The following is an 11,745-nucleotide window of genomic DNA, read 5'->3' as shown; positions in this document are numbered from 1 at the left end:
TTTATGGACACACAATGTGCGCATATACGATAAGTGTACTGGCAAGATGTTCACTTTCCGGGTAGTAGTGATGTGGACTGTGAACGATTTGCCCACATATGTAATAGTTTTCAGGTAGAGCACTAGGGGTTATATGGCTTACCATGTATGCAAGGAAGACGTAACATCTAGTTGGCACGCTAGAAAGTTTGTTACCTTGGTCATCGGAGATGTTTGCCATGGGACCATGAGTGGCAAGAGAATGATAAAGAGTTTGATAGGGAGAAAGAGCATCGCCTCAAACCTAGAGAATGGTCAAGTGATCAGATTTTGGAACAGTTCAACCGTTTGGATTTTGCTCTTTTATGGACCAATGTTAGTAGGACTAGACCTTCTACACATATGAACTGGACGCACAAGTCTATGGCAAACTAACAAGTGTCGTGTAATTGCTTTACAAAGATCGATACCAAGTGATCATATTTAAGTGTGATGGTTTGATACAAACCTAAATAGGCAGAGAAGTGTGAAAAGAGATCATGGATTACTATCAGTGAACACTACCAAAACTTGGTACGATGATAACCCTTACATCTTAGCAAACATGGCCAAACAAATTGTGCATCTAGATGACCCTAAAGCCGGAAGGGGTTGGAAAGTTGTTCAGAAGATGGATCATAGGAATGTGTATGCTATACCAGAACAATACCCTATTGACGACGACATCGACAATGATGCTAACCATCGTCTAGAATCTTCGATGGAAAGTGGTGTGGAAACACTTTGAGATACTAATCTTATCCAATAACCATTTCAGATCAAAGAAGTATCTTCAATCGAAATACCGATCCAGTCGATAACAATTGACCTCGGTAATCTTCCATTATACGATGGTTTAGTGCCTACAAACGACGATGGTGACGTACCTATCGATGATGAGGAATGGGACACTGAAAATGATAATAGTGACAAAAGTGAAAGTTATTATAGTTTGAATGAAGATTAATGCAATTTATTTGTAACTTTTTTTGTAAAACACATGAAATGTTTAATGCATTGTATAGAGTGATGGGAAAAAATGGTATGAATGATTCCCATTTTATATGTGAATTACTTTGTAAATAAATTTGTTTTATTTGTATTTTATAATAAATTGTAATAAAAAATTATAAAAAAAAAACATAATTGCGCGACGCACAACAATATTTGGTCACGCAAGCATTTTAATTTTACGCGGGAAGCATGAATTTTCATACACTTGCGGGACGAATACATATATGTCATCGCTCAAATACCCTTCGCGCAACAAAACTATGTATTCATCATGCAAGTGTCTGAAAATTCAATTAAGGCTCTTTTTTTTTGGGGAAATTTTAAAAAACTTGCACTATGATTTTTTAACCTTGCGCGACAAAGCCTCCATCACGCAAGATTCTATATTTTTAACCCCATGTGTCTCATTCCTCCCCTCACTTCCCTCTTCTTCCTTTTTTTCCCCACACGATACCCTTTCTCTCCTTCCTCTGTATGTCCATCCCTCTCTCCTTCACTCACCTCGTCTCTCCATCCCTCTCACCAGCCGTCACATCTTCATCTCCAAGAGGTAATTTCATTTTCCGTTTTTATTTTTAGTTTTGTTTATTGACTGTGGGGGTTAGAATTAGGGTTTTTTTCCCCCAAATTGGGGGTTAGAATTCGGGCAATGGGGTTTAGATTTAGGGTTTGTAAATTGGGGGTTATATTTATGTTCTTAAATTAGAGTTTTTAGGGTTCTTAATTGGGGTTAGATTTAGGTCTTAAATTAGGGGAACGATTTTGGGCAATGAGGTTAGATTAGGTTTTCTTAAATTGGGGGTTAGATTTAGGCTGCTTCACTGGGGTTAGATTGAACAACACAGGCAATGTTCCTTATGCCTTGAGTACTTTGGAGTCTGTGCTCAAACATGTACTAGCGGGAGCTGAAAAATCTTGCAATGTTCCTCTTGTTATAACAATTGCAATTTGTTTTTTGGGTGGAATTATGATTTTTTTTTTCTCTTCACTTTTAATGGAAATTGTATGGGAGAAACTAATTAAATTAGTGCACAAATCAATTATAATTTGTGTATAATTAATACTGGTGATTATTCACCTTGTTTGTGACTGATAAGATTTGAATTCGGATTGTTATCCCATTTGGGTGTGCATTTTGATGTATGAAATTGTAGTGAACGCTCTGAGTTTATTTGTTCAACTCGAGTGAACTTGTAAGAAGAAATGGATGGTAGCCTTATACTAGTTAACACTAATTACACAACATAAAAATCAACTCAGTATGGGTTTCTTTTCCCTCTTGATTGAATGACTGAGTACTAGATGAAATACTTGATTGATCAGAAGAACCAAAACATTATTGTTATTTGGAATTGGTATAGGAGGAGACATCGATGAAACAAGTAAGGAAGAATCAATCTGTGGATTTTTGGACACTAATTTACGGTTTCGAGTATTTTGGGTTGCATGAGTTTGGTTTAGGATTAAGCTTTGATTTGGTGAAATGAGCTAATACTTACACTTATGTGGTTTTCTTCCTCCTTAAGTTTTACTTTTGAGATTATTACTTTTACATTTAGTATTTTTTACTTGTCAACATCTTTAATGTATTGTTAAAATTTATCTAATGAATATTATTTCCTATCGACGAATATAATAGAGATAATATAAGATAGAGAGGACAAATTCAATCTTTAATCAAGAACTGGGACCAGCTCTAACCTGTGCTAAACATATAATTAAAGAATGATTAGAAACTTAAATTGCCAGATGGAATCAATAAATAGTCTTCAGGTTCTGGAATTAGGATTATGAACCAGCAAGAACATAAGGGAAATGGCATTAAAATAGGCTTTTTATATTAGCACCTCATAAAATGTTGAATGTACCCCACATTAAAATGTAATATTAAATGACTTATTTACCCACCATGCAATGACAATTTTGACATTATTAAGTTTTTTTTTTTTAAAATTCTAAATACACTCCAAAGCACTTTTAACGTATTATTTATCTTCTCAACTATCAAAACTCTCCCACCTCTATTGTTGAACAAAACCCTAACCCCCCTTGATCAATTATTGTGCATTGGATGCATCCTATGCCCAAGCCCCTTTTTCCCTTTTCCAACCTCAAGCCTCTAGGTCTGGTTCTATTTAATAGTGTTGTACGTGAAGTGAAAGATGAAGAAAGTTGCTACAAAAATTTGGGAAAATCCTCTATTCAATTCTGGGGAAATTTGCAGCAAACAAAAAAACTCTAAAAAATTATTGCTCCTAATTTTTCATATCTCAAAAACCATACCGCAAGAATATCATTCAGGGCTCCTTATTCTACTACAAGTGACCATCATCTTGTTAGCAAGTATGGCAACCCTTGAGATCATCCTCTTCTATGTGGATGATCTGAATGTGGGTAACGTTGCTGAGATTCACTAGAGGACGATGGTGGAGCACTTGTCCAACTAAGGTAATGGAACCAATTTGATAAGTTGATTTGAAATCTTTCGGCAAACTAAATGTTCAGATGATTTGAAATCTTTTGGCAAACTAAACATTCAAATGGTTAGATTCGGTCCCTGAAAATTAAAAATGAGTGTTATAAGATTTGAGAAATGTGAGGTGTATAGAAAATGTGGGGTGTGTGAGTATTATGGGAAAATAGTTGGATGTATTAAGATAAATTTTAAGTAAAAAAACAAATATAAGGTGTATTAAGTATGTTGAGTTTATTCAACAATTTTCAGAGAGTTAATAAAAATAAGCCTTAAAATAAGGTTGAAAGAGCATGCGCTGCAGCAATCACTTTAGATTCTCCTGGTGCAAACTTTAGAACTATTTTATGACATTACACTAATTAAATTCTCCTGGTTTTGTTCTTGCTCGGGTAAATTAGATAATTGTCAATATTTCTTTTTAGTCCCATTAATATAGATACCTGCATATATGCATTTTAAATGTTAAATATTTGGTTAAAAACACAAAAACCAATCTAACGGTTAAAAAGTTCTATATAACTGTACTCCAAATCACCTACAAATTTTTGTACATACATAAGCTCGTCAATAGATCATATATTTCAATTGAATTTTAATCTAATTAACCCTTCTTTTATTGCATTGTGTCAAGTACTCAAATTAGTAGTAAACTGCCCACTCTCCATGATAAGCTGTTGAGTTATGATTTTGCCTCCAACTACTCCTTTATGCTAGTTTCTTCGTATAAGTTATAATTGTAGGGTCTATATTCTAGCAAACATTGATTAGTTTGTGTATAATAGATCAGTTTTAAGTTTTGTTTCTGCCAAACTTGAATTGGGTTTAGAATTAGGGTTTTTAAATTTCATTTTAAATTTAAGTTGAAATTATTATGCCTGTGTACGGTAAGTTAAATCTTTGTGTATGAAACAAATTTATTTCCAATTTTGTAGATGCATAACTCATTAGATCCCAAAGGGTGATGACTTCTACACCTAGTCCGACGACTACACCTTCTCTGACGACTACACCAACTACTGCCGCCACTGCTCCGGCAAAGATGGACCATAGGCCAATGAATCCAGTTGACTCAGTTGGTCCTCCAGTCCTACAGGCGTCAGCATCATCGACTTCTTCAGTGGCACTACCTGTTAGCACCCGAAGTGCTCACCGGCGCCCTCGCACTCCTGACCAGATGTCGCCATCGAGATTCACAACCAATGCCTCAGGTACACAACCAGGTATACAATCCTAATTTACTCCCTCATTCCCATGTTAACTGAGTTTTGTTGTTTTAGGTTCAAATTGTTAAGTTATGTCATTTAAGGATTAAAAAGTTGTCATCGTTCTGAACCTATTATTAAATTGTTGTGATCATTGTGTTGGATACGTATATTGTTTATGTTGTTTTCAGGGTTTTGGGAAATGTTTTAATTATAGGGAGATTATGCCAAAATTTTAGTAGGATTTGTTATTAGTTTTTGGTTAACGTTTTTTTTTTCATTTCTTTGCAACCAAGAAAAACACCCGGGAACCTTGTCAGCAATTGAAGAGGATGAAGGTCACTCGGGTGACCAACAGTCGTATCGCAATCGAATACGATAAGCGACATTGGGCAGCACCAACGGCGGAGCAACATAGTGCATTGGTCCATGACATTGGGCACGTCGTGCGGACGTTTTGCCTTATGTGGTGGAAGTCTTGGAAGGTGATGCCAGAGGAGGTGAAGAACACGGTGCGCAATCATTTGTCGATAAGTAGCGTAGCCTTTTTAATGCTTTTCATGTAAAATTTAAATATTTATATTTATTACTATATTTTATTACTATTACATTCGTATACATTGCAGACAAACTACAATTTCGATGCCATCAACAAGGACATGTTGGCATACCTCAATCGGCTCTTCTCCGAACGCTACAAGCAGTGGAAGAGTGACCTGTAGCAGTATTTCGAGCCATTTTGATGATCCGCAAGTCGAGGAGGGTTGCCCGAATGAGTTTGAGGACTTAGAAGATAGTTGGGTTTGGCTCTGTAGTCATTTTCAGGAGCCGGGATATATGGTGCGTTTTTAAGTAGGACTTCTTTCATTTTACTTTTTAAAATTTTTAGTAATGTTTATTATGATTTTTTTTATTTTCTTTAAATATTACAACTAATACGTTTATTTTGTGTATAACAAAAGAAGACGAAAGCAAACAAAAACAATAAGAAGAAGAAGGCCCTTCTCCACCATTCGGGTTTGAGGCCTTTCTCATATATGATGGAGGCACGACAGAAAGTATATATTACAGCTTTCATTTCCTTTTAAAATGTCGGTAATAAATTTTTTTTTTCGTACGAACATTTTCCTTATCTTTTTCTATTTCAAGAGGGTTCAAAATTCCCAGAGATCAACATCTTTGTTAACATTTATGTTCGACCTGGGGATGAGTTGACCCAATCCCTTCATGTAAGTAATTTCTTATGTATTAAAGATTTATACTACTCATTTCAAATTGTTTTATATTAACAATCCATGTTTTTTTTCACATGCGACTATGGTGGAGAAGGGTCAGTTGATGCTTTAGGAGTCCACCTCCCAACTTCCCCCAGACACACTGATGGAGTCTGTGGATCCCCCTGAGGATGCGAGTTTCGCATCCTGACAGAGACGTTGGACTAGACTTTCAGTCAGAGGCCAGGGACATTGTCGGAGGATGGGAAATGCTAGGCAGCGGGAGAATGGAGCCTCTTCATCTTCGCAGTCGAAGGGCGAGGTTAAGGCTTTGACGCAGGAAGTTGCTGGCCTGAGGAGTGAGCTGGCATTGCACAAGTCTCAAATGTCAATGCTTGTACATGCCCTCAGTTCATCTGGAATACGTCTCCTTGATTTTTCTGCACCATCACCGTCAGAGCCCTTCCACCCTGAGCATACACAGCAATCAGGTCTATCGACCTTCGACCCCGTCCCCAACCCCACCCCCTACCAGTAGCAAGATTACCATGCACCTCCAAACGACTTGCCTACAGATTATTTCACTTTTTTTTTTCATCGTCTTGTTCCCACTTTATTTTAAAACTTTGTATTTGTACGTACATTTTTATTTATATTATAAATACATTGTTTTTTATTCATTAATTATTATAAATACATTGTTTTTTTATTCATTAATTTTCTATTTTTTATTTTGTCGTTTGTATGAAATATTTTTTTATAATAGTCCTTTTATTCTATTTATTATTTTTTTTATTAAAAATCACACTTGCGCAACGCTGACTAATCGTCGCGCAAAACCACGCACGTCTTATATGTTTTGTCGCGCAAGTTTTTTCGAGATAAATTGTTGACGTCCCCAAAAATTTCTCGTCACAAAGCACACTTGTACCCTTTTATATCGTACGAGGAAAGGCTTTGTCCATATGCCTTTCGAGCAACGAGTACTAAAGCGTCGCGCAATTGTTTAGATGAGCAACGAATGTGCACTTCTTCATCACGCAAGGTCTTTTTTCACTACCTTTGCACGACAAAGACTCCTTCGTCACGCAAAGTGTTTAATTTAGTAGTGGAACTGACTTGGTAAATAAGCGCTCGGGGAAGGGCAAGGTCATAGCTATGCTAGTAGAAAGGGGACATAAGATAGAAAATGAATCCTTCACCTACAAAAGAGAGGTCAAAGGTCTTGAAATAGGGGATGGGGGGACAGAGAGAACAAAATAAAGTGTTAGAGAGAGGGAGAGAAGCAATCAAGGTTGTATTGCACCAAGTAAGGGAAATAATTCTCTAAATGCAAACGGTCTTAAATCTTTGGGAGGGTCACCTTCATGCAACCTTGTGTTTTCCTTAAACTTCCTTCATTTCTCTGGGTCAAGATGAACCCTCTTAGAACCGTAGGAAACCTAGATTACCCAACTTAGAACAACATGCAATCATGCAAAGTTTTCTTTCATGCTAAACTAATAAACTTCTAGCTTCCACACCATGCCTTACTTGAGCAAGCTATTATTTGTTTAATCATGTTATCTTTGAGTCATTGATCCAACCGAGATATTTCCTAAGATGTGCTAATTATGTCAAGATATTCTGGAACTTGTTAAGAAAACATGAATCAGAGAAGCAAAAGAGTACTCGCAAAACCCAAGTCCACCTCAACCTAAAAGTCACCCAACAAATAGTTTTCTACTTTTCTATTTGTTAAGACTCATGAAATTAGTCAATTCCCTTGTGGGGTTTTTGATGTTTGTCATATTGGTAGGGATTGTTCTCTTGAGGAAATGTTTTGGAGATAATTGTGATGATCTTCAATTTGTACATCCTAATCAAAGTGGACAGCTTGAGCATGTGAAAGCAATTATTGTACTAAGAAATAGAAAAGAAGCCATTTGTTGTACAAAGGTGATTCCCCTAGCTATAGTAATACTGATAAAGGTTTGGTGATCTTGATTTTTGTTTCTCTTTTCTGTTTTTTTTTTTTTAAATAGTAAATGTCAAGAACATTGTGTCAAAATGGGGAGGTTAGATCATTAGTGACATTTTATTTGGTTTGAACTCAATAGAGATGGGTTTTATACTTTAAAAGAATTGTGGCAATTCCTCGCAAGGTTTCTTTTCCTTTTCTCTTTCGTTTTATTAACGAAGAGTGTTGACAAGTTTTGCCTATTAAGATAATTTTATTGGCCTATTTAGTCATTAGCCTTAGTGTTGTCTTACCATACACACAACAAGCTTATTTATGCATAGATTGATTGAGCATAACTTGACTCCGCCAATAACCTTTCCTCTACGTCTTAGTGTTGTTTTGCTATGTTTTTTGTTAGAAACCGACACAGTGTACTCAACATTATTCAAAACTCAATTGGTTTGGTTTAAATTGAAAAACAATAAAAGTTACGAAGCCAAGGATTGTTTCATTTGATTTTATATATATATCTTATACTACTCAATATGAATTTCTAGCTTTATTGACATATGGAGCCGTGATGCATCCGATAGGATGTAATCCCATGGAGAAAAAGAGCCTAAATGCAGTGCATGCTACTGTAGCACTTGATATTTTTCTCTCGTTGTGAGAGCCTTTCTCTCTGATTGAGGGTTTTTCTCATTGTTTGTGTGAGGGTTTCAATTTTGTGCATATATGGTGGCGCCGACCCTAGCTTCGGCTGGGGTTGGTTAGCCGTTCTCCCTTTCCTTTCGTTGTCTCGTCTTCCTACCTTCGGTTGTGTTTTCCCCTGCTCTCTATTTCATTTTGCCCTTTTCTTCTTTTCCCACTGGCGTCCCTCCTCCTTATTCATCCATAATCCAATCTACAGTCATGCTTTATTGAGATAGTGTGTCCGCATCGGTGCTTGCATATATAGGCTCAGGTGTTCCCAACACCACCACCTTCTTTATGTCTACCTTTGTTAACAGTGTTGCTCATGGATTTTCACGGGCTTCTTTCTTCTGGTAGCCGGAATTCTTCTTTTGGTTGCTTGAATTCTTCAGTTGAGGATTCGTACCAGGTGGTGCTTGGGGTTGGATGCTATGATCGACGAGTCGGCATGAGGTTGGAGGCGTGGAATTGGGCGAATCATGAAATATTGTTGCAGCGGTGGCTGCTGTGGAATTCTCGGCTTTCTTTAGTTTTTTCTGTTTTGGGCCCACACTGTCGGTTGGGCTTTGCTTTGGTTTGCTTAGGGCTGGTTTGGTATTGCTGTGCTTTGAAAAAAAGCTGCTGTGAGAATAAGCGGCTGTGCTGTGAGAATAAGCGGCTGTGAAATAAAGCTAGTAGAGTGTTTGGTAAACTTTTTTGTAAAAGTGCTTTTGGAAAAAAAAGCAGGATGATAGTGTGTCTTTTCATTAAAGGAGCACTGTAGCTCCGTGTGCTTTGAAAAAACTGGCTTTTTTTCAAAGCAGCAAATAGCAGCTTCAGCTTTTCCTTTGATTTTCAGCTTATTCTCACAGCAGCTTCCAAAATAAGCCCTTTTTTTCAGTTTACCAAACACAAAAATGACCCTCAGCTTTTTTTCACAGTGGCTTTTTTTAAAATCACCTCAATCCCAAACGGGGCCTTAGTTGGTCCATTTTGCTTGTCTATGTACTTTTGTCTTTGGACCTTTCGTTGTATAGTTTGTACGTTTGTTTGCTTCTTGTGGTAATATATTTACCTTTTTACCAGGAAAAAAAAAGAAAAAAAAAAGAGAGAACTAAAAAAAAAAAAAAAAAACATTTAAAGAATACTAGCACTATATAATTTAGGGTCAGGGTCACGGAACACATTTTGACATACATTTCTGTAAATCTTATTCTATAATGTTTTTAATGATCTAAACTATCTATATTTCAATTCATCATTTATAGATCATCTTTGAAAAAATTAGACAAATCCAAAATTATTAAGATATTTATTTATAGTGAAAAATAAAGAAAGAATATGGTTATAAAAAAACACTAAATTTAATCCAATGGTTATGTGATTTCGGATTTGGATGATACTTGGTAGAGATTAGATTTGAGAGAAAACCTAAAACGATGGATTGTTCAAATCATTGAAACATAATTATGAAGTGAGCCATACAAAATGAATGTCAAAAAATGTGTGCCCTCCGATCATAATCCTATAATTATATAAGAGAAATACTAAGGAGGCTCTCTCAAAGTAGGATTCTTCATAGAATCTCTGTCATCTCACACTTTAATGTCAATTCTCATGCCAACATTATATAATTGTGCAAAAAATATGAGGTAGCAAAAAGTCTATGGAGACTCCCACTTTTGAGAGTCTCCTTAGCCCTTCTCCTTATATAATATCTGTTTTTTTTTCTAGGAAGGTTACTGCAAAGCATTCATGTACCTTATATGATTGGTTTAGTATCATCCTAGAGCTTTAACCTAGCTAACTGTTTTCTAGCTAGGGCATAAGCATCTTTATAATCCAATCTACAGTTGCATGCCCCTTTAAAATTACATCATCTCTTTGCACATCATCTCCACGCACATCCTCATGAGTGAAGTGGTATATACAAGCATTTTGAAATTAGTGGAATACTAGCTAATTTAATTTAATAAAGGAAATTAAAGTTAATTGCATCCCCACAACCGTCTGATCAAAACTTTGAGTTTAATTAACATAAAGGTATATGGTTTGGGCAGTGTAAAAGGCTAAAGGTTATTGAAGGGAGTGGAAGGCATGAAACACGCAGATTCTGTCTCTTCTACAAAGTTGTTCCATGGAGGGAGTGGAAGAAGTATATTCATAATTAATAAAGAATTAATCTCCTGTAAGGCTATAATTAACCATGACTTGTGGAATTGTTGCCTCTCGCTAGCTTCAAGAGATTCCTCTGATTGGTATTTTTATATGAATATATTCATGTATTTATTTTGCTTATCATATCAATATCGGTCTCTATCAAATAGATACATCGCTTGTTGCACAATGATATCAAATGGATACAATGCTTGTTGCACAATGATATCAAATGGATACAATGATATTTGATGGAATATAAAGTGTTATTGTGTTTGAAAAGGGTTTAAAAAGCTCTCATTTGAACTTATTAAATTGGGAGTTTGAATTCAATATTTTCAATGAATAGGGTGTTGGGTTTCTACTCATGCATTTCAAGTTCGAAATTTTTACCTATCCAAAATTAATGTTACAGTTCCGAATCCTCTCACCTTTCTCCTTAATAATAATTTTTTTTTTCTAAAAAAATTAGGAGTTTGCAATTATCAAGGTGGAATACATATTATGTGCACAAATTCTCTCCCGCACATTTTTCAGTCACAAAAGAATGAACGATTGAGATAAATTTCAACTATTTTTTTTTGGTCCTTTAATGTGTATGAGAGCACAGCTCTGTTTGTATAGGCCACATTGCTTTCCATCGAGACAAAAGTCCACATGGACAAAAGCATGATCAAATCATACTGTTTCTTTGTGTGGCAGGTTATTAACAAAACATTTGCACCACTTTGTGGAAGTTATGGATATTCAACCTTATGCATTACTATCAAAACATAAATCATAGTGGGAGAAAGAATGAAACTTATAAAATGAGGTTTATACTGCATATTTAGGTTTAGTAAGTGTCGAATAGACGAGCCAAATGTTCATTTCTCAAATAACAATATTGTCTTCAACTTGTTAATTATCACATGCACAATTTGACAGGGCTTGAGGTTTTATCACAAAATGTCTCGGTATTAATTGCAGTGGGATTAAGATATTTAAACAGTTATTCCTCTCTTTCTATGACCGATATGGGATTCATGCCCCTCACATGGGACCCAAGTA

General features: G+C 35.9%; 1 protein-coding gene across 1 annotated transcript; it reads left to right on the top strand.

Annotated features, from left to right (window-relative positions):
• The first annotated feature begins 1,463 nt into the window (after positions 1-1,463).
• On the top strand, positions 1,464-6,595 carry LOC139198332 (uncharacterized). The gene is made up of 5 exons (XM_070826886.1): positions 1,464-1,582; positions 4,441-4,728; positions 5,007-5,222; positions 5,337-5,550; positions 5,673-6,595. The coding sequence occupies exons 2-4, from the start codon at positions 4,708-4,710 to the stop codon at positions 5,430-5,432; spliced, it is 333 nt and encodes a 110-aa protein (XP_070682987.1). The 5' UTR covers positions 1,464-1,582; positions 4,441-4,707; the 3' UTR covers positions 5,433-5,550; positions 5,673-6,595.
• Positions 6,596-11,745: the final 5,150 nt, after the last annotated feature.

This window comes from Malus domestica, chromosome 08 (assembly GCF_042453785.1).
Source record: "Malus domestica chromosome 08, GDT2T_hap1".
Classification (NCBI taxonomy): domain Eukaryota; kingdom Viridiplantae; phylum Streptophyta; class Magnoliopsida; order Rosales; family Rosaceae; genus Malus; species Malus domestica.
This window is presented reverse-complemented; position numbering and strand designations above follow the sequence as displayed.